Genomic DNA, 23,718 nt, shown 5'->3' on the forward strand with positions numbered 1-23,718 from the left:
GGCTATTTATAGTCCTTGTTTTCACACAAACGTCTACAGAGGCACCAATGAAAGCGTTCACTTTGCTTCTCAATAAAGCCTGTGTCTGCATTAACTCGTTGCACAAGTATATTTCTCTCATTAGTTTTGATTATTTGAACACTTATCATTTCGTTGTCAGACATCAGTCATTAAATAAAACCTCAAAGTACATTTTTTGGATGATTTATTTTTTTTGCCAATGGTGAACATACCAAAGTAAAACCAACCCTTAGTGGGACAGATTTAGAACTTTAGAATTATGATGGGAGGATAACTCAAACTACTAGTATCTCCATAATTTTAAACAATAAGTATGCATGACAGCAGGTCAGAGGATAATGTATGAAACAAAACAGTCCTGTCGATACCTGATGTTAAGCACAAACATGAAACAATGCAACAATCGTATCCACACAGTTATGAATAAAACGACAAGTTTCAGTGACATATCAAGCTAAATCAACCATACCCCAGGTATGCTGATAAATCTTTACTAAATTTCTCCCAACACTTATTCATCACAAATTTATGTGTGAAGCGTTAGAGTGACGTAAAAACTGCAGGCACCGCTCAACTGCTTCAGTTTGTGTTTGAAATTCATAAAATACTTATTATAGCTTGATCAGTAGTTAATAATTCCATTAGATTGACCTCAGTTTCCTTTCATGGTTCATATAACAACATTTGTGAGCAAAAGAAATCTCGTTCGAGACTAACAGATTACAACACAGTGAAATCCTAATAGATCAGAGGACACTGCTTCACAACCTTCATCTTGCACTGTTAGCACCAGAGCCCCTTTAAGATGCTTCAATATTTTGGGGCCTGAATGCAAAGAAACCACTGGTTCCCCCTAGTGGAGTCCTGTGCCATTGTCTTGTTTGAACTGCATCACAGTAAAGATGCAGTAAAGTTACCTTCTGTATGAATTCACTGAGTGACATTTCCACCACAGGTCACTTTCCGACTTTCCTCATTCCTCATTAGTAAGACACGCGGCTCACTGACGTGGCTGTCCCAAAGGCTATGGAATGGATAACCTCAACAAACACTACAAAGAAAGAAGTGCATCAATCCATTTACTCTGAGACAAGTACAGTGTTTTTATTAATTCGTCAAATCTGAAGTATTAGATGTTTCATTAGTAGATATATTGTTACTTCTCAGTTAATGTTTCAACCAAAACATGAAACCTTCCAACTGTCTGCAGGCATTGAGCCATCCTGACTGTTACAGATTTTCAAAGAAGCAACAAGCTTGGTAAAGTGATGTGAGTTGGAGTCACACACTAAAAATACAAAACTGTCATGATAACCATGTAAAATCCAGGTGACAGTCCCTACACTCCGGAGTCGGTTTCAGACGGTCCCTGTGCGGAGGGAACCGTGGGAATCGGACGTTTCTTTCTCCTCACAGCTGGATCTGGCCGGCCTGTTACCACTGTTGCCGCCGCTGGGGCAGGAGAAGGGACAGGGATGGGACGCCTCTTTTTAACGGGGGTCATGCTGCTGGAGCGTTCTTTGAGGATGCCCTGAGCCACACCCTCCATGTCAGATACTGAGATGTGCATGGCTTCAGCCATCTCTTTCTTTGTTAATGAGACGAAGCCCGGGTCCCTGGCCAGGGAGACCAGTCCACTCTTCTCTAGAGCCTAAAGAAACAACAACATTCAGGTTTGTGCTCGCGTACAGTATTATTTTTAGTGTATTAATAACCATTGTGTTATGTTAAATCCTTTCAGTTATTGTACAGGTTAATTCAGTCCAGAACTAGCTTTAACGTAACCCATCTCTGACAAACCTGACAGCAGATGTTAGACGTGGCATTTAATTAGAGTAGAAAAGAAGACCTGATCAGCCACTTTGACACCTACCTCTTGGACGAGGTGGTCGGCTGCAGTGTGTGAACTCTGACTCTGACTGTCACCATAGTTAGGGTCATAAGGGAACTGCATAGAGAAGGTAAGTATTCATATATCGCCTGCATAATCTGTTGTTGGATGAGTCAACCTTCAATAAAATATTACCTGTGTTCTGCCTGTTCTCACTGTGAAGTTCCAGGCATGTCTGCTGGCTGAAAGAGGTAAAATAATTACATTAATGAATATATAAATAAGCAATTACGAAGCATTCCTATGGCTCATGTCTCAGTTTATTAATTTGGAGTTATTATCCGTCCAGAATTTTCCATGGCCACATTAAAAAGTCTTATCAAAGACCTTCATCTTTGATTGGACTTCTTCTGTGGTTTCGATTTAACATATGCAGCATATCATCTCTTGCTTGTGCCATACCTGCCTCCTCATCCTCACAAGGATTGTAAAACTCATCCGGAGTCCTTTCTCTTTCAAATGAAAATCTGAGAGGGAACAAAAATGATCACTCATAACGGCACTGGTACGCCATCATACTGATCAGGAGAGCACTTTGGTACTCACTCTGCAAAGGCGTTGTTGTTAGTGTTGCTCTTTGGTGGAGCTGTGGGGAAAAATTCTGTACCAGACACCAAGGCTGAGGCTGAGCTTGGTGGGGACTCGGGCTGGCTTTCAGAGAAACTGAGTGGCCGCATGTTGGTCACCTGTTGGGACTGAGTGTTAGCCGGCTCAGTGGAGAACGACTCTACCTGGTTACCAAACAGGTGGTGTGAACGCTGCAAATACAAAGCAAGATACATATTAATAATGAAATAGTATGCAACAACGTAAAGGCAGGTTTAACGAAATGTTGATGTCATCTGACTGCTTTTCAGAAAGGTTTCTAATGGATGAAAAGCCAAAAAAAAGTCTCCATCCACTAAAGATTTTCTTATTAATAAAACAAATAAAGGAGGCCATAACAAAGGTGCTGCAGAATGGGAATACGAATGCACCGTATCGTTGCCGACGTTGTTTTGCACCTGATAAATGGCCTCTTCTCCTGCCTCCTCCATGGCTCTTTCCATCTCTTCTTCATTCTGCAGGTCTCCTGAAATGGCTCTGTGCATTTCTGGAGCTGCTTCTTCCTCTATACTCCTCAACCCCGCCTAGAAAAACATGGAGAATGTGGATAAATGAAGGACAGAGGAACATATCACCGAGAGATAAAGCTGAGTACTGCTGATTTACAGTATAGAGTACATTTACTTGCACTGTAAGCGGAAAAGGAAAACCCCAGCTCACCTGGATCTCTGGACCTGAGGCACTCTTCTTAGTTGGACGGTAGCCGTAATACTCCTCTTGACGCTTGATGAACTTGCGCAAATGGTCTTGCAAAAGGAAGGTCGCGTAGAATTTCCCCACAGTCACCTCATCATCTATAACCAGACATAACATAATCACAGTGTGCTCTGTGTTCAGAGACGCTGGATTATTTTGTAAATGTGAAACATGACATATACTACTGCCTCACCTCCAATAGGAGGAATGACCTGGTCTAACAGTTTCATGCTGGTGCGCTTCCAGATCTGCTTTATAATGGCTCTCAGCTCCTCATTGGCCTGCTCAAAGTTACCTGTTAGGAACGATTCAAGATAATGGAGCGTTGTTACAGTAGTAGCAGATGAGGCTGAAGGAAACATGTATGTTGCATAAAACATGTATACCGTACCTTCTGTTTTAATTTTGAGTGCAGTCCTGACCAGAGCGAAAAGCGTGGCATTAAAGGTGACCGTGCCATCACTGTTGAGAGGCATGTTCATACCGACCAAGCGCTACAAAAAGCAGGAAAACTTTAATATGGGCTCCTGCATACTTGCAAGCCCCACACAGTGCTACTTTAGGCCTTTCTGTACCTTGCATGCAGCCCGGTGAGGACAGAATTTGCCAAAGCCCAGAGGAGGCTGAATACTTCGCAGCAGCGTCACCACATCCAGATGTTTGATTCTCCCCCTGTTAGATTAGAGGAACATCGCGAGTAATACCCAATTAAACAGCATCCCAAGGCTTATTTGAAAAGAAATGAGTTAAGAAATGAGATTTCACACTCACGTAGCTTCGGGATCATATTCAGCCCAGATCTTCTTAAACTCATCCAGATGGTGTGGACCAAGCAGAGACCAATCACGGGTCAGATAGTCAAAATTGTCCATAATTACAGCTACGAACAAGTTGAGGATCTAGAATAGGCAATAAATAAATATTGTTTGTTTCATATATCATCCCTATAATATGAATATATATAATAGATAAAGAAAAATGTTGAATTCTCACCAAGAAGGCACAGAGACAGTAGAAGCTGAGGAAGTAAAAGACAGCAAAATTGGACCCACAGGTGTACTCTTCTCCTGGCAGGAAGTCAGACTTGGGGTCACACTTTTTTCCATACATTGACGCCATCATGACCTCTTGCCAACCCTCTCCAGTAGCACATCTGGATATGTAAACATAAACCAAACAATGAAATGATGTTTTGTGTTCAAAACACAATTGAAGTCCAGAACCTGGTCTCACCGGAATAACATCAGAACAGCCTGAGGGAATGTCTGGAAGTTGTTGTTGCGGTTGACTTGAGTACCATCCACTAATGCTATCTTTCCAAAGATCTAAAGGTTGAAACAATGCCATTTAAAATTCAGCGTCAATCATCAATAACAAAAAATAGCAAAGTGTAACCAGTGACATTTTTTTTGCAGTTTGAATTCTGTACCTGCATCCCAACGACAGAGTAGATAAAGAAGAGCATCACGATGAGCAGAGCTACATGAGGCAGAGCCTGTAGGCAGAAAACAATGACATTATTAAAAAGTCATCACTGGGAAGCGCAATGGAAATTTGAAATAAAAAAGTCACGACGACAACGATTTCAATGATGACCTGGAAAGATTTGATGAAGGTCCACAGCAGGTTACGGATGCCCTCCGAACGGTTCAGCAGTTTGACCAGACGCATAACACGGAAGAGTCGGAAGAAAGTGATGGAAACAGAAGCATTTTCAGAGGCCTTTGGACACAAAGAAGGAATTTCATGAAATGAAACCTCAAGTAAAAAACAAAAACATGACTGGTTTTAAATGTCTGAAGAGTTCAGGCTTACCGCAATTACTTGCATTGGATTCGTCTCCTGAACAAAGCAGAGGAAGAAGTGAGAGGTTGCAGCGGTATGTGTTGCATTTAATATAATGTTAAATATTATTCAAATATGACTTCAAAATAGGGTTAATATTAGAGTCATTTTCCACTTTTGATGAGTTACAAATCTTTCAGATCAAAGCCGCTTGTAACTCATGCAAAATAGACAAGCTACACACGCTTTATTTTGGACATATTAACTTTGTTTTTGCAGTCAAGCAATGATTAATACTTCCTACCAATATAGTACATAGTCTTGAGACATAGCCGTGTTTATAAAAAACAGTACGAGGCATACTGCAACATAATATTGCCACGCCCTTGAGATTTGTTTTATATTCGCTATGTAAGATGATGCAGACAGTGTAAACAGAAAGGTTTAACCAGAAGGTTAAGCAACACACGGTCTGTTACATTAGTGCGATACTTTAGTGGCGTGCTCACACAGCAGAGCACATGCAGCAGTGGAGATCAGATATTTACACAGCCATGGAGACAGTACAGTCCTCCACTATCGGCCAGGGCACTCTGTAGAGGATAGACAGATGAGTAGTGAGGTGCATGGGTGGCAGAGGGATTGATGGGCTTTGATTCAACAAAAGTGAAACTGCTGCAAGCTTGTGCTCGTGGATGGAAAAAGTCTGGCATTGCAGTGCAACCATGACTGAAAAATAAAAACTGTGATCACCAAGAGGAAACACTAAGCAGCACGAGTAGCATTACCACCTAAAATAAAACTGAATTCTTATTTGATATTGTGCTCTTTTTAAGTGCTCGCACAAGATGTCACATGGTGGTTTTTGTGATGGAAATGCATCCCAGGCTGCACAAGGCACCGAGGACGGGGAGATGGATGGGATAAGGTGGGAAAGGACGACAACAGTACTGACCATGTCCTGTGAACTAGTTCTCCTGGTGCCAATCAGCTGTTGGGCCACAATTATATGCTTCTGGGTAAGATTACTAAATAAATACATGTGGTCATTCTAAATCATATCGCACTAAAAATGTCTTAATATAGCAAACAAAGCAGTTTCACTTCATAATGGTGTTCTTTAATAATGATATAAAATATGCATGTACGTAAATCTTATATGTACTCACATCAACTTCACTCAGGATGACGTCAACAACGCTACCAATAACAATAATGAAGTCAAACACATTCCACGGGTCTCCAAAGTAACCCTGCACAGACAGGTGAAGCATACTGACACATTAGGCAGTGGGAGTGGGTGGATAAGAATCCAGACAATAATCGTTAGAGCGTTTACCCGTGCTTTGAAAGCCATGAGCTTAAGAATCATCTCCACAGTGAAGAGCACCGTGAAGATTAAGTTGAGAATGTCTGACAGCTTTGTGACGTGGTCCGACTGATTACAGTGCTGTTTTAAAGAGGGAACAAAACAAATATATTTAAATATTTTAGCACTAACCAAATACAAATCCACATTCATCAGTCCGATTACTAAACAGTCAACTATTTAGTAATAGGACTGATGCTTAAACTACTCAAATAAGATTACATTTACAACACATAAATCAGGCCCACACTGACATTTTTATAATTAGGTCTGCTACACATCCCATTCTCTGCTGCTTTACAAACCTTTTAAAAAAATATATATATATTAACAAGCACCTCACATGCACATCATGGTGGGATGAATTGTCAAAGAATTATAGGGAATGCTCACGTAAACAACCCTCATGGTTTGGGAAGAGTACACAAAATACTGTTACTTGGTCACCAGACAAACTATTAAAAATAGTCTGGAACCTCTCAGTTCATATTGAATTTCCGAGGGCCGTAATTAACAACAGACTCCATCATAAATAATGGACACAGCCACTGACGAGCTCCTGTGTTTGCCAGGGGAAAATATTTTTTTCTCTAATGCACGCTATCAAAGTAACTATGTTTAACCTAAAAGGAAACTGAGGTGGGTATCCTGCAGAGGTGTCTGTGCACAAGCTGTGCACTGCAGTGTACATGTTGTTGGTGCAATTATCTATGAATAATCAGTAAAGATTCATGCATGATGACATGACCTCAATGTTAATTTTATGTTTGGGACTTTTAGCTTATTCAGAGTCTGTGGGTATCATTAGGTGCAGAAGCCTCTTTGTTAGGCCTATAGTTATTTAGAGCATAAAACATGTGACATAATGAAGGGTGACAGAAGCACAAACAGCCCCCCCCCTACATCTGCTCAGAAAAATGTCTGTCAGTGTCATCAGCTCCTGCAAGGAGCCAGAGATGTTCTGCTAAAGCATATAAATCAGGATCTCTCAGATTCATCTCGGTCCCAGACTGAAGATACTCAGTAATGACATTTAGTATTTTCTATGAGGACCATTAATATATATTAGGCAACAAAATGTACATACCTGCATCCCAAGACACAAAGTGTTCAGCATAATCAGAAAGAACATGAGGTACTCAAAGTAGCAGGAGGTGACAATGTACCAGACCCTGTACTGGTACGGGTTTTTGGGTATGTAGCACTTCAGAGGACGAGCCTTCAGAGCGTACTGCACGCACTGGCGCTGAAGAGACAACGAACAGACAACAGACACATTAAAGGAAAAAAAAAGAGTTGCAACATGTTTTTATTTTGAATAATTAGACTACCAGTAGTACTGTCCTTGGCCTCATCTCAGTGTACCTGGTTCTTGTCCAGCTCACAGTTCTTATACTCCTGCTCACCCTGCTGCTGGAAGGTGACTATGACAAAGCCCACAAAGATGTTCATCATGAAGAAGGCTATGATGATGATGTAGATAATGAAGAAGATGGACACGTCGACACGGTTGTTGAAGACTGGACCCATGTCTTCTTCAGCTGAATCTATGGCTTTGTATAAGAGTCTGCAAACAAATGCAGATGAAAAATGAATAAATCAGTGAACTGAGATATGGTCAAATCAATGACTTACAGTATTTCCAGTCAATGGAAATACTCGTTTGTCACTTTCCACCTAACTCCTCACTCAGTCAAGCTTATCACAAATGCAGCTGATCAAACCAGAACAGATTGTGTGCTTACTTTGGCCAGCCCTCGAATGTGGAAACGGTGAACAGAGCCAGAATTCCATTGAGCACGTTGTCAAAGTTAAAGTCATTGTTAAGCCATTCTCTCTTAGCCACTACTGTGTCTTGCAGGGAATTCTCCATATGCTTCAAGTAGAAACCTCTGAGAGCAGACACAAGGAACATTAGTTCAAATAGATGATGGTGGAATGAAATCTGCGATAAGATGTTAGTTTCCTTACTGGCATTCCTCCTCAGTCACTTTGGACACATCTGTGCAGCTGTAGAATTTACCCTGAAAGGAAGTGACACAATTCAGCAGTTATATTTACCAAAGAGCAGTTTTGACTTATCACCTCTATGGTATCTTAGGCCACCCAGCTTTAGTTCAGAATTTAAAAATTACCTTAAAGAGTTGGACTCCTATGCAGGCAAACATGAAATTCAGCAGCAGGGTGACCAGGACGATGTTACCAATTGTTTTGATGGCCACAAATACACACTGGACCACGTGCTGTCATATAAGACAAACAAAATCCAATAAACACTGAGGAGAACTCTAGACATACAAGTGAAAGACATGATGTTAATTGATCACTTAAAATCCATATCTATCTGAAAATATCCGGTCATTTTCTCTTACTTTACCCTTATATTCTCTTACATTTATTGATTCCCTTTGGAGAAAATTACTAGTTACTTTGCAGGTGAAGGTTGGACCACTAGACGAAACTACCTAACTCACACCTGGGGAAAATATGACCCCAAAGCCAGCAAACTGTCTTAATATGACCTACAAAGAAAAGGAAAATTATCTCCCCAAACCCAATGGGAGGTGGCCTTATACAATGAAATGAAGGGGACTGAATGGAGTGGGTCTTAACTCAATTTCAATGCACTCAATTTTGCACTGTTTTTTCAGATACCAATGCAGCGTTGCATTTAAACCATTGGTGAGGTGAATTTAGTTGGAAAGGTATAGCATTTGGGTGGATTTGGGTGTTCTGCTTAACTTATCTAGCTCTTGTTTGGGATGCATTTTTATTTTCCCCTGCTACTTATGATTAGTTAATGAAGTATGAAAAATCTAAATGTATTGTCCCCATTTGAGTACTGAGAGTCTCAGAAGGATAAGTCAATGTGGCTCACTTAAAAAAATGCTGCCAACCCCTGACCTTTTTACAATTGTAGTTGCTAAACTTAATACGGCAGTTTTTATGGGTATCAGGCAACTTTCCACTTATTTGACTTTTCCTTAAGAGTCTCTCTGAGGACTCTCACTCAGGCTCACAGCTCTCAAGCAAACTGTGCGTGTGTTTTACCTTTAATCCTTTGGCTCTGTTGATAGCTCTGAGAGGCCTCAGCACCCTCAACACCCTGAGAATCTTCACGACGGAGATGGCACTGGATCTGCGCACAACAAGAACACATGGCAGAAAGCAGCCTTTAAATTCATATCTAAGAAACTAGTATGATTTAAGCATAAAATAACAATGGTGATCTTTTCATTTAACTTGAGCATCATGAAAACTCACTCCATTCCCATAGACAGAAGAGACACTCCGACCACAATCAGATCCAGAATATTGAAAGAGTTACGACAGAACGAGCCTTTGTGCATGAACGCTCCATACACCGTCATCTGTCAGTGAAATAAACAGAGAACAGTTGAATAGAGACTCTTTTTTTAAGTGGTTGACCTTCAGTACAACAAGAAAACTCCTCTAAACTTCAGTCTCAGACAAATTATAACAAACTAGCTGGTTAATCAATAATGTAATATAGCATGACATTAGAGCTGGATCCATCAGTAATGCTCTTTACTACTGTTACACTGTTAAATCTACCTTCAGTACAATCTCAATGGTGAACACAGATGTGAAGACAATATCAGCATAGGCCAAGATCTGAAAGAAGCACACAGAAAAAACAATCACATTTTGCCTTCATCCAACAGAAATTGTTCAGTTGGATCACCTACACCTGGCTTTTACCTGGTTTCTGGGGGACTTGGGATCAATGGGGTCCTCAGCTGCTAATGAGATGGAGGAGAGCAGGATGAAGAGGAGGATTAAGTTGGTGAAGGACGAAGCATTGATGATCTTGTAGCATAATTTACGGAACCTAGATTGTAAAAACACACAGGCACAGGTAAATGTTTGCAGCATTTATTATGATATGATATCGTTTTCAGGTTGGTGTTGAGCTGGATGATGGTCTGTTTCCTACTTGTTCTGAGGGCCAAAAATGAAAAAGGAGCTAGCTTCAGGTAACGGAACTGCTTCTTCCTTCAGCTGCAGATCCGCCATTGGTCGGGGCCGGGGGCTGATAGGGATTTCAGGCTCTTCCTCCTCATCATCACCTACAATAGATAGAAAAGGCTCAGATTACTGGAGGTATTCAAATGAAAGCCTGAAGCAAAGACCCGTAATGATGCTGTAGGCTTCATATGGTAGTCACCAGGGGAGTGTGCTATAAACACAACACGGGGAATTAGCTGAGTCTAACTGTGATGACAGGTTACTATACTTATACTGTAACACAGCCAAGACAGCAGCCTTGATAAACAGCTGGTGCAAGGATTACAAATTCTTGCAGTTAGTGACCTCCTTCTGCTACAATTACACCGCTGAGAAAGGTTCAAATTATTTTCTTGTATTACCTGGGAAATCAGCAGGTGGAAATGGATCTTTCACTTCATTGACATTAGACTCAAATTCATCAATTTTGAGCTAAAAAAAAAAAAGAAAGAAAGAAAAGAAAAACAAGGATGTTAATTTCTTCTAGATACTCATGCTGCCAAATTACATACATTTCAAGAGTAACGAAGTGACATGAAGCCAGAAACAACAGTAACCTTGGCTGTGGTGGGCATGCCTTCTATCTTGGCCCTCTGCTTAGTTATCTTCTCTCTCTCCTCATCAGTCTTCTCAGGCATTTTCGCCCTGTACGGCAAGAAGGAAAATAATTAGATCGAGCAGATTATCTCAGCTGGCTTAAACCTTTGGTTTTGCTTTTTTCCCCCTTTCACCTTAGTAGCTTCTTCCTCAACTTCTCCTCTGCCTTTTCTTTCTGAGCTGAAGTCAAACTCTCAGCCTCTGCGAGGTTGTCGACGGCGATAGCGAGGAAGACGTTGAGGAGGATATCTGTTTGCAAAGAGCTCAGGAAAAGAAATGAACCATGAATGTTAACATTATCTCCATGCATAGTTTAAAAAAAGCAAAAAACAAAATAATAGTGTGAGCGTATGAGAAGGATACAGTTTCCACAGACAAAGAGAACAATGAAGTAGATGGAGACCAGGATGCCAGGAATGACAGGCCCTCCATAGGCCATGATTCCATTGTACATGATGGATGTCCAGTCCTCTCCTGTGAGGATCTGAGAAACGGTTAAGAGTTTAAAAAGCAGAAAAATGATGACTTATTGTTATGCATGAATGGATAGGACTGGAAATCAAATGTGAAATGAGCTTCATTTAAACTACTGAATGCAAAAATCTGTTTTAACAACTCAAATCAGTCATTACATCCGAGGCATATAGGGAATGATATGTGGTGATTCCAAATATCACATTACTTTGGATCTTTGACCTCTTCTTCAATGTCAGATAAAGTCAAACTATCATAAAATGCCTTTGATCTTTAAAATTATCCTTGAAATTGTACTGCCTCTGAGGTTTGAGCTTTCTGAGTGCTTCTCGTATTTAAAAGTTTAAAGAAGAGCCTACGAAACGAGTGCCTGGTCTCACCTGAAACACACTGATCAAGGCCTGAGGGAAGTTGTCAAAGTTGCTGCGCCTGGCTCTGTGGTCAGAGAAGTTAAACTTCCCTCCAAAAACCTGCATGCCCAGGAGTGAGAAAATGACAATGAAGAGGAAAAGAAGAAGAAGGAGCGAGGCAATGGAGCGAATGGAGTTAAGGAGAGAGGCCACAAGATTACTGAGTGACTTCCAGTACCTGAAACACAAACGAGAGGTGGTAAATGGCAACGGGTTACGCTATAATAGCTTATACTGATACTACGGGGATATTTTACGCGATCTCGGCTTACTTTGTGACTTTGAGGATCCTCAGCAGGCGGATACACCTGAGTACAGAGAAACCCAGGGGAGCCACAGCACCTGCAGACAGCATGATCATCTCCAGGATACCACATAGTACCACAAAGAAGTCAAAACGGTTAAATAGAGACATGAAATATGCCCTGGGTCCCAGAGCATACATCTTCACAAACATCTCAATGACAAACAGCACCAGCAGCACCCGGCTAGCCACATCTGTTGAGATGATGGAAGAGATGGACAAATGAATAAGTAACTGGAATATACGCAAAACTATTGTTTATTAAAATATATATGTAAATGATCAACCTTGAAAGGAAGTCAGGCTTTCAGGCTGGTGGTGGTACTCTGTGGCTATGGTCAGAGTGTTGAGGAAGACCAGGAACATCACCACCCAATAAAACGCCCTGGTTTTCACGTACACCAGGCACTTCATCCTGAAGAAACGGTTCCAACGCCGAGCCAGGCGGCTAAGCACAAAAACAACTCTAACTTACTGTTTCATATTGAATGCCAGCAGAAATTTTCACAGTGGGAAACTCACTAGTAATAGATTATTCGACTCTTGCCCTCCAGGTCATACAGACTGTCTGTGTCTGAATCTCCACTGGTCAAAGGCAGGAGTCCTGATAAGAAAAAAGCAGCTATAATCCGAGATTTTCTTTGTTGACAAATGTTCAGAGGTTTTTTTTTTTCTTTTCTAGAGCGCACCTTTTCCTTCTCTATCAGCATCCAGGACTTCAGCGTGAGTGATCCACTCCATGTAGCCGTGGAGGTCTTCATCCAGTTGCTGACGCTCTCGTAACTTCTGGAACTCTCCACGTGACCTGGCCTTTTCTCGCTCTTTGGTAAACTCTCTGTGTGGAACAGCAAACACACGTTATTCTATTATTTCTCTGTTTACGTGAAAATGTTAGATTTATGGAAGGAGGGTAATCTTACCCACTGAGCACACCCAGAACCAGATTGAGCACGAAAAATGAGCCCAGCAGAATTAGAGGAACAAAATAGAGCCAGGGCCATTCATTCCCTATGGCATCATTCACCTAAAACCCAGGGTGTCAGTCAAAATCAGTGAATTTTATTTGGCTGCAAACTGCACACTGAATTTGAGACAATATTCAGCCACTGACCCAGTAGAGCACTTTGGTCCAGCTTTCCATGGTGATACACTGGTATACTGTCAGCATGGCAAAGCCAATGTTATCAAAGTGGGTGATCCCGTTGTTGGGACCTTCCCAGTCGGGCCGACATTCCGTGCCATTGATGATGCAGCGGCGTCCATTACCAGCCTGAGCACAGGGGGCAGGCAGTTCACCCTCTGCTGTGGCGTAGATATCTGTGGGGCAAGTTTTAACAGCTTAATGTAAAGACCCAGGTGCAAGTAAGTCTCACTCAGTGTTCTTTTAAACATACTTGTGCCTTTGTAATAGCAGGTCTTATGCATTTTGCACTTAAAGAGCTCCAGCCCCATGATGGCATAGATAGTGACCAGTAAGAAGACGAGCAGAGCAATGTGTAGAAGAGGCAGCATCGCTTTAAGGATGGAGTTCATCACCACCTGTAGGCCTGCAAGTGAACAAATAAACCCAGTTTGTTACAGAACCATAAGAACTTGGTACTGTTACAGACTCATAATACATGCCCATACACTCTAATGTTCAGTGTATCAGATGAATTTAATGTGTATAATCTAGAATCAGCATCTCTCTGTAGCAGGTGTGGATTGGTTCTTACTGGGGACTCCAGAAACGAGGCGTAGAGGCCGCAGTACTCTGAAAGCTCTCAGTGCTTTCATATCAAAGCCCCCACCCTTCTCCTTTGGCACACCTGACACCATGTTTACGGTATCCATAAATAAGGTAAAGAGACTGCAGGAAAAGATGAGACAGCCGTAAGTGCCATAGCCGGTACATTGTTTATGTATATCACATTTTAATATATATTACATTCTTAACAAATAAGCTGTCTACCTGCAGCTAAGACATCCTCTTACCCCATGAAGACGATGACAAAGTCCAATATGTTCCAGCAGTTTCGTAAATAGGCCCCTTCATGGAACACAAACCCATACGCTACTATCTTCAAGAAGCACTCCAACGTGAAGATGACCAGGAAGATATACTCCAGACTTTCCTGCAGCAACGGGAACAAAATGAGAACAAAAAAAACTTTCACTCTCACATAATATTCTCTAATAAAGCATTAAATGATTGATTAAATATTTTAAAGAGCAACATGACATGTGAAGGAAGAGCTTGGTTTTGATGCTGTCTGAGCAGCACACAAGTACAGAAAGATGAGTAAAGCCACTGGAGGTCAGCAAAGGCTTAATTCTTTCTCTTCTTGGGCAGACTTGTGAAACATATGCTAGGAAGAACAGCATAAAAAAGATCAGCAAAACTGTTGCTGGCATTGTCGCAGCTCATTATCTTTTGTTTCCAGTTTGTTCATTCTGATGCAGATTAAACATAACCTCCAGAAGGTTGAACAGAGGGACGGCTCAGTGCCCGCAGAGTGAATGATGAAACATTTTGACACCATGTAGCAAGTGAGACGAAGATGAAGCAGACTGTTTGCAGGAGACAGATAACATGTGAGTGGCTGAATGAAAGCATCATCTGCAAATTGTCCCCATCTCTGTGCTTTTATTATCAGTGTTGACACAGGGCAGGAACACAGAACAGGGATTTTTCCTCAGACTAGACGTGGTTATATATGGATCTGAATATAAATGTTGTAGAACAAAAGGCTCTTAATATGACAGCAGTATGATAAAGTTTCAAGAATCCAGTAGGAACCCAGTCCTACTTCCAGTGCTAACAATCAGAAATAGAGAATTCATTTGAGGTATGTGCAGTTTATTTCCCTAAATCAGCTCAATAATCTCTAGCTGAACCAGCAAACACTGGTCCCCACATACCTAATCACCGACCCTGCATCCATTAACAAGTGTACACACATTTATAGACTTTTACTCAGTGTTACCCCAAGTAAAACGAATTCACCAAGGAAAGCTGCCCTGCTAGGCTACTGCGCATCAACATTACAAGCTATCATATTATTGGAATACGTGGCTGTGGTTACACGAGGCAACATTGGCGGATTCTCCTGTATCACCTGCATCAGTGGAGTGGCGGCATGTAGGCTGACCTACTTCTAACAGTAAAAGAGGGGGTTGGTCCATCTCTTCTTACATTTTCACCTCTGAGGAATGGCACCGTAAGAACTAAGGAGGATTTAGGAAGAGGGCCAATGAAGAGATCAGGTGAGATTTGGGTTCCTAATAAAAGTAAAATGGCTATAAATCACAAAGACTGACATGAACTTTAACCCAGAGATATGTGTGGAGTATTATTGACTTAATGTAGGAAAGTAACCGATGGCTGGTGATGGCTGACATTTGTGCTAAATGCCAAACCTCTAAGAAAAAGTGATCTATTTATCATAACATTGGTGTCAATAGGACACATCCAATAAGCACTGGCCACATGTATCACGGTGCAAGATCAGATATATCTTTTGCTCACATGCGCACCTTGTTTGTCTTTGGGTTGTAAAGTCTGTGACCTGTAATACACTACCAACAGTTTCACAGCTTTAAAACACACACCTATGAAGCTGAAAAATAATATTTTTCTGTACACACATCAGCATCGTGCCACCAGCTTTTTTACACTTCAGAACGAGACACTCGATGACTCAGATGCAGACACAGATGGCGCTCCAAATAAAGAACCGAGTTGTTTCTGGACACATTCAAATGGCGTCTGGCATCCCACAGCTTGTCACTGATTCAAAGCTGTAGTAAATTAATATTACTACACTCACTTGCTGATCAGAGCTGCACAGTCATCTACTAGTGATGGTAAAACTGAGCCTTCATGAACCCAAAAACATGAGATTAATTTAGTGTTTCAATTCTTTTATGTATTATGAATATTCTGAAAATGAAATACCGATATAGTCATCATTCACCGCAGTGACTTCTCATACAGTCATGTGACATGCAACAAAAAAAGGCTCAATGTTTATTTACCAAATTTAAGTTGGTGTTGTTGGTGTCTTCTTCAGGCATGGGTAGGAACACAGCCAACGCGATGCAGTTTGCAAAAATGGTCAATAAGATGATGATCTCAAAGGTTCTGGAAGGGGATGCTCAGGATCATGACAACAACAAACAGCAACAAAAATCCCATTTTGCCCCCCCAAATATCCACAAAGGTCTATTGTCTTATGTTTAGTATCTTACGATGTTAGTGGGTGAGAGTGGGAGGGTGACTTAAACTTTCACAAGAATAAAAAGGTCAGTTTATTTATCTGACTAAGTTATTTTACGTTTGTGATTCAGTGTAAGGGATCCAGCTCTGCATCAGCTCTGCAGGCACTGACTAGTGCCTTTAAATGCTGCCTGAAACATCATCCCTGAAACAGCCCCCCCGGGTAGCCAGCAAAGTGTTCCACTTTAATGCAATCTTGCCTGCTGTGCTGCTTCATTCTCACCCTTAGGGGGCTCTGTGTGAGAATTCCCCTGCCAGGTCAGCACCATGTCTCAGTGTGATGCCACAGGACAGCTGCAGAGCCCAAGAATATGACCAAACCATTTGAACACAGACTGTTAACCAGGAAAGAAATAAAGAAAAAAGCGGCTCTTTAAATTTTGTGATCCATGTATGAGGACAGTTTTGTTTTTGGCCTTCAGACTTTTAGTAATTTTCCATAATTTGGCTCTGTATACAGCACCTAAGCCCTGTGTTACCAAACCACATACCAATGTGATTAAACTGTGCCGGAGGAATGACTCATGACGTGGTCCAACATACCAGAATGAAATGTCAAATAGAACAGATCTTTACACATCATCACGTTTTAAAATGAGGTCACTGTTAAACTCAAAGTCTGTGTATCTGCGTTTAAACGCTGTGAACAAGAGGTTCCTATCACTGGATTGGTATGATCAACTCATTCCAGTCTGGATCCAGGAATGGACATGAGGCTAAAAGCAGAAAATTCCCTAGAGGGGCCACATTCTATCAAAAGCCTGCTTTGTGCTCTTTCATCTTCTCCTACTTGGACGCTGAAATGACTACTTGGACATTTAAAAAAAAAAGGAGCGAGTTGAATGAGACTACCTTGCTTTTGTCAGCTGATCTCAGATTAACAGCAGGTGAAACTCCACAGGCTGCAAACTTGACTTTGATACAGATCAGAAACATTACAAAAGTCTTAACACTTCAGGGATCATCTCATCACACATTTGAAAGAGACCTGGCTTGAGCATGCTGACCACAGGTGAACAAGGCTATTAATTCCCTGCCCTGCTGTCAGTATTTTTAAAACGGCGCTCCATGCTGCGCTGACTGTATTAATGCCTTGATATCCTTGAATTTCAAAGAAATATTTAAACTGAAATCTCTGCTAAAATACACACAGTTGTCTGAGGCGTGTGTGTAATGACTGAAAGATCTAAAGGATACTTCCACTCCACTATGTTGATGCAGGCCTTGCGGAAGGGATTTTTGAGGTTGAGCAGGAAGAGAGATCTCGCGGGTCGAGGGTTTCCTCCAGTGGCCTGTAGTTTCTTAAGCTTCTCCCTCTGCTTCCTCTTCAGCTCCTCTTCATTCATGATGACCGGCTTGGCCGCTTCTGTGTTGGACGCCATCTTGATGCCTTCACCTTAGACAGGCTCCAAATTCCTGTGAAAGTTAACGTTTATTGTAAAATCCCAAACTCAGGTCCAGTATGTCTCCCCTTTGTGAAAGCAGATCCTCCTCAGGCTCCCCCTGGCACCCTCTTTCTTCTCCTCCTCCTCGCTCCTTTGTCGATCTCACCCGGGCAGAGCCACAGGCCTCTCTGCCTGGCTGAGGGCCTCTGACAAAATAAGCCCACCGCGTCCAGGAAAAACAGCAGGAGCCCAGAGTGACTGGAGGAGCAGTTGGCCTTGGTATAGTTTAAATTTAGATTATGAACCACCAGCAGGCCATGCTTGGGGATGATTATAAGGGTAGAGTGAGGGGGGGGGGGGGACGACGACTGTGTGTCTTTGTGTGATTTTGTTTGTGTATGTGTATATATGTGTGTGTGTGTGTGTGTGTGTGTGTGTGTGTGTGTGTGTGTGTGTGTGTTTTACTTTAATGTCAACCTCGTATTTAGGATTCATAAGTAGTACACAGACTTGTAGTTATTAAAAAAAAACCCCACTATAGTGCAGCTTTTTGGCATTTCTAAATAATAACTGAAGGCTGGTATTTAAAGGAATAATGAACAATAGGTATCCGTTTCAAAACGTGTAATTCCCAAACCAGGACGTTTGTAGTTACACATTTCAAAACACCTTTTCAAACTGGCAAAATGTCTTAAACATGCCACAGGTGACTGTTTTCCCAGCAGCTGAAAACCACTCAACATGTGAGCAATCTTCAAGCACCACAGACCAGTGCAAGAACGCGCACTTACTGTGTACTTTGTCGCCCTCTAGCGCCATTAACAGGAACAGCAGATATGAAAGGAGAAAAGTAACTGCAGGAGAAAGAAATTCCAAAACCTTTTTTTGAGGAATTTTCCTTTATTATTTCACATCAAGCTAAACATATGGTTCTATAGCACACTTAGGCCAGAGATGCATATAATACATTGACAGAAGGGATATTAAACAGTAATTACAAATCAACTAATCAAAAATCAATTAAAAAGATAAATTAGAAACCAATAAACTTCAGTAGATCATACTGTGTATGAGGTACAGTAATGCAAACCAGTGTGCCTGTTTTTGCTGTACTAATAATTTCCCAACTGGGAGCTTCAGTAATAGGATGCGAGCAGGAATTCACTGACAGATAATGATGCACACAAGGCCCTGAAGCCACGAAGCATCTGGATTCTGCCACATTATCATCAGCTTTAGTGGTTTAATGCATTCTCCTGTGATTTTTCTGAGAGTCCCTTTAAAACTCTGATAAATGCCTCCTTTTCTTTTTCTCTCTTTGCATGAAAAGAGTGTTACGTCAAATTGTGCTGCAGAAAAAACAACAACAAAAAAAACAAACAAAAAAACCCCACACATGGCTATGGTGCTGGGTTCAGTCAGAAAATGTAAGAATAAAATTAATACAAATGCAAGCACTAGTTAACAATGGGTGAAATTTCTTAGTTGACCTTTCCGTCTGTTATTTTTAGAAAGCTGTAAAGTTGGGAGAAACACGATCTCCCACACAAAGAGAGAAAAGGCACAGAGTGGGGCGCTGCTCAGATGTGAGTATACAAAGTCCAAAATCAACAATCATACATTAAATTCATCCAGATTTAAATACCAATAAATAATTAGTGCCAAAACAATAGCAACAGCATTGCAACTGTATAGACAGAGCAGTCCTAATTAAGTTAGCTTATTCTGAGATCACATCATAAATTATGCTTGAAGGAAAAACAATTATAAATATTAACACACAATAAGCTGAAATGCTTTTGACAGCCAGTGCAAAATGGGAAAAGTTATTATTTTATTAAGACATTCAAAGCTGCACTGATGTGCAATTTGCTGAAAGGATTTGTTGAGATGACTTTAGGTCTTCAGCAGTGCTTCAAGCATCAGTTTTCTTTAAACTGCAGCTTTGCCCATCTCAAGTTTTTACATCTAGTAAATAAACCAAGTTTAAACATTGTCGTAGTAGATGTGTAATGTTTAAATATTAATTCGGCAGATGGGGTGCACAGCAATGACAAGAGGTTTTGTGACAGTGCCACTGGTGTAATAGCAGACGGCCCAGGAAGGTTACGCACTCTAAACTTGGCGTTAAGGTCAGCCTTAAGGTTTAACTTAACAACTTGTGGCGGTCAAAGACCGTTTTGCGCTGCTCCTGGACCTGCTTTTTCCAGCGCTGCTGTGCTCCCTCAACCCGCTCCAGCACCGTGTTTCCTCTGGCCTGGCTGCTGCTCTCTGCCTGCGGACGCATCTCCTGAACACAAACCAGAGACGGTTTGAAATCAAGAACTTTAAACTCCACAGAACCCAAATAAATACACTGGAGTGTGCTTGGATGCTGTCTTCTTGAATGGTTACCTCAGAGTCTTCCTCATTGTGCAGCGGCTGGGTGTACGGGTCATGCTTGCGGATAAGAGGATCAACCAGTAGCAGGAAGAGCATGTAGAGCAGCAAGGCGCCCACGACTGACAGGTAAATGATGATGGTCACCTGCGATATTTAGCAAGAGTAACTCATTGAATCCAACATATAAGCTTTGCAAACTATTCTTACAAATCTTTTCTTTAAAAAAAAAACAAACAAACAATAAACTAGAAAGGCTTTGCAAGATTTTCAACGACTCATCTTGTATGACAAACAATCACAATGAACCCGCTTTGCTTGGGAATCAAAGCTGAGGAAGATATGTCGTCATATCCAAGAGAAAGTCAGTTGTACCTTAATTGTGTTGCTGCTTCGTTCTTCATACTTGCACTCACAAAGCAGACAGTAGGCTTCCACATCATGGCCAGGAACAGGCATGGGCTCCACTACATGCAGGCAGTTGCTGTGAAAAACATGAAAACGTTTGTCATTTCTACTGAGCTAAGAGAAAGAAAACCCCTAAAAACACTAGCGCAGTGAAAGAGTAACGCCTTTTCTTTAAAAATCCATGAAAGTCTAAATAAAAATATTCTTCTTACCAATCTTTCTGGGAGAAATTTCTGTTATAGATGTGACCGGTAATGTTTCTGTAGGGCGGACAGATGCATTTGCAGCGGACATCCTCAAAGCTCTGCAAGAATTAAGGAACTTTTGTAAAAGTGGCCCAGATTCAGCCCATCTTTCCCCCACAGCACCACTTCAGACGTCTCTCTGTTATTAACACAAGCAGTTATACAAACAAACACTCTGACATATACTCAAGTTATTCTAAGTCAAATGGCACAAACACACAGATAAGGACAAAATGTTGAGATCCTCTATGAAAACTTTATCTTTTGGAGCATTTAAGTGCTGTTTGACAGTGCAAGAAGTTTAAAAACACAGCTTTTCTTTTCTTTTACATAATTTTAATTTGGGCACAGAAACAAAATTATTTCACATTAGCCAAAAAATACCAGAGCCAAAATTATTAGCCTACGATACTATACTTTTGCAGTTTCCAACGAGTCTCACACACACCTCCTGAGTGATCCCAGGACAATTTCTCAAACGCCTCCAAATTCGGTGGTGTTTTGGAGGCAGCTCTTCACAGGAGTGACGCATGTTTTGGGTGATTATCGTGTTGAAAAATAAAGCATAACCCAGACCCAGTTTTGCTGCTGACTGCTTGATGTTTTCTTTCAAACACTTCACGTATCCATTTTTTATGATACCTTCTACCTTAATGAGATTCCCAGTGAGTTGTACACCTTTTCCCTTTTGTCTCATCTGACCAAAGGACTCACTTTCTATGCACACTCATTCTCCAGGTTGACCTTGGCAGACTTCAGTCTGCTTTGAAGGCGTCTCTTCTGCAGAACTGGAGTTTGTGTTAGTCTGCAACCTCGCAGTGTATTCCTACTTCTAGTTGATTGTCTTCTTTAAGACTACAATTCCCAACTTGGCTAAGAAATTCACGAGTGTCCTGGCAGTGGTTCAGGGGTATTTAGACACATCTCTCACGAGTTTTCTTTCCAGAGTCTTTGAAATCTTTCAGAGAGATAATATTATATTATAATAATATTTACCCTAATAATGTTTTTCTGTGCGCAAATAAAACTGATTTATAGTCTCTAAAGAAAATTCTTATGTTGTTTAGTTAAAAAAGCACTTGGGAAAATTCTGACAAAAACTTTAATCAAGATAATCATTATTTAGATAAAATAATGTAAGACTAACATAAACAGGTATTGTTTAAGTAGATGTAATTGCATAATTGTGCTGACAATATCGCCCTTGAACTATTATTTTACATTTCGTTATTTAACTATACAATCTTTATATTTCACTGAATAAAACTGAGCACAGTTTACTGAACATCTTCCCATAAACAAAGCGATACTTGATGACATTTAATCCACAAACACAGATCCTCTGTGTACCAGCAGGTCTTTTACCTTAGCTCGAGCAAAAACGACAACATCCAGCAGAAACACGGTCACCACTGCGGCTGCAGCAAACATCCAGGATCTTCCCCAACCACACGACATTTCCCCAAAGGCAAAACAACTGGCACGACGACTGAAGGATCAGCAGCAAGGCTCTGTCAAAATATAGCAGCTAGCTAGCACTGCAAGGCAGGAAATCCACGACACGAAATGTCGTAAAAACTGAAGAAACAAAGCTCGCAACGCGGTAACTTCCGCTGTGAGAGTGAGGAAAACGTCTGTTTCTGCGTTGCATTCAGGTTGAAAGTGTGCTCTCACTTTGTTTAGAGCAAAGATCGCCAAATGAATTTTGTCCTTCCTTATTCCGGACTCGTCACACATGAAGAAAACAATCCGACAGCAAAGACGCAGAGACGGCGCCACCTTCTGGACAAGATAAGAAGTACAATAAAATAAATGCATATTTATCAAGCAGGTTACATTATAATCACTTACTGTCCCTCTTTATGTGGGACTGCACAGCATTTTACCCCCACATACAAACGCACACATATCTTTAGACAGTGTCTCACATTTTGACTGGTTCTGCAGGACATGCGCTTTAATAAAGTCTGGCTTTTACTAGTTGCATATGAAGGGAAGACTTTTTTTTAATTATAGACAGAAAAAGGAAAAAGGTCAGCCTGTCTGATGTCATACCCATCAAAGAAAGTTACCAAAACGTCACAAGCTTTGCACATTTTATTGAATATGATGGAAGCTACCAGAAAGAAAAAGAAGATGCAGCATATTTTGGAGAAACAGAGGGTTTTCTGTGGTTTTTTGTTTGTTTGTTTTGTTTTAGTTTGGTTAGTTCGGCCCCCACACAGCGAGAAGGTCCTGGGTTTGAATCCAGTCTGGAGCCTTTTTGAGTGGCCTTTGCGAGGGGATCTGTCCGGGTACTTAAGCTTCCACCCACAGTCCAAAGACATGCATGGAGTTAGGTTCTCTGGTAATTCTAACCTGCCTGTAGGTATTTCCAGAACTGCAGATGATAGAATAAGCAATTCAGCTATGAAATGTTTACATTTTGACCACTTACAACATTAAAATAATGCTTAAATATTAATGTGTCTAAAAATTAGATATATCAATGATGCATAATTCCAAATAGCAATCATATGTATAATATACATGAAGCAGCCTTTATTAATCTTTTTTTTAATGACCAGAATAATCAAGGATGCTTTATATTGTTTCACTCAACACTGCTCTTGAGTCAAATCCAGTTTCCATTTTGGAATTTGAAATATGAGTCTTAGCTTCTTGACCCAATCAATACCCCTATTTCCTGGTAATCCTGCTTTCACATCTCTCTGTATAGTAAGCTACTCATACCTTTAATAAGCCACAGAAATCAATGACTCACAAATTCAGCCTGAACCTCTTGAGCTTTCGGTCATATAGATCAATCGAGACCGTGGTTGTTTCTCTAATAAGCTACGATATCAGCGTGAACAACAGAG

At 41.0% G+C, this 23,718-nt stretch overlaps 2 protein-coding genes across 3 annotated transcripts; both read right to left on the reverse strand.

The window, feature by feature from the left end:
- Positions 1-188: 188 nt before the first annotated feature.
- On the reverse strand, positions 189-18,126 carry LOC113013226 (dihydropyridine-sensitive L-type skeletal muscle calcium channel subunit alpha-1). 2 transcript variants are annotated; one of them, XM_026153957.2, is made up of 45 exons: positions 17,638-18,126; positions 16,200-16,305; positions 14,157-14,296; positions 13,898-14,031; positions 13,577-13,729; positions 13,294-13,499; positions 13,103-13,206; positions 12,872-13,017; positions 12,705-12,786; positions 12,470-12,630; positions 12,151-12,376; positions 11,849-12,056; positions 11,358-11,478; positions 11,129-11,243; positions 10,955-11,042; positions 10,760-10,829; positions 10,327-10,459; positions 10,092-10,221; positions 9,945-10,004; positions 9,633-9,739; positions 9,420-9,507; positions 8,504-8,611; positions 8,340-8,392; positions 8,114-8,260; positions 7,734-7,935; positions 7,456-7,614; positions 6,339-6,449; positions 6,169-6,252; positions 5,548-5,592; positions 5,030-5,056; positions 4,811-4,936; positions 4,644-4,709; positions 4,448-4,539; positions 4,208-4,367; positions 3,986-4,113; positions 3,790-3,886; positions 3,606-3,708; positions 3,408-3,509; positions 3,179-3,312; positions 2,917-3,042; positions 2,459-2,670; positions 2,315-2,379; positions 2,048-2,094; positions 1,895-1,969; positions 189-1,672 (listed from the first exon to the last, which is right to left on the reverse strand). In XM_026153957.2, the coding sequence occupies exons 1-45, from the start codon at positions 17,820-17,822 to the stop codon at positions 1,361-1,363; spliced, it is 5,544 nt and encodes a 1,847-aa protein (XP_026009742.1). In that variant the 5' UTR covers positions 17,823-18,126; the 3' UTR covers positions 189-1,360. The 2 variants fall into 2 exon arrangements, with proteins under 2 accessions (XP_026009742.1, XP_026009741.1); XM_026153956.2 differs by having other exon boundaries at positions 3,408-3,708.
- Positions 18,127-18,705: 579 nt separating this feature from the next.
- Positions 18,706-22,618, reverse strand: tmem9 (transmembrane protein 9). The gene is made up of 5 exons (XM_026155106.2): positions 22,223-22,618; positions 20,825-20,916; positions 20,580-20,688; positions 20,220-20,351; positions 18,706-20,115 (listed from the first exon to the last, which is right to left on the reverse strand). Exons 1-5 carry the CDS (start codon positions 22,313-22,315, stop codon positions 19,972-19,974), a joined length of 570 nt encoding a protein of 189 aa, XP_026010891.1. The 5' UTR covers positions 22,316-22,618; the 3' UTR covers positions 18,706-19,971.
- Between the last annotated feature and the right edge of the window lie 1,100 nt (positions 22,619-23,718).

Source organism: Astatotilapia calliptera, chromosome 20 (genome assembly GCF_964374335.1).
Source record: "Astatotilapia calliptera chromosome 20, fAstCal68.1, whole genome shotgun sequence".
In the NCBI taxonomy this organism is placed as follows: Eukaryota; Metazoa; Chordata; class Actinopteri; order Cichliformes; family Cichlidae; genus Astatotilapia; species Astatotilapia calliptera.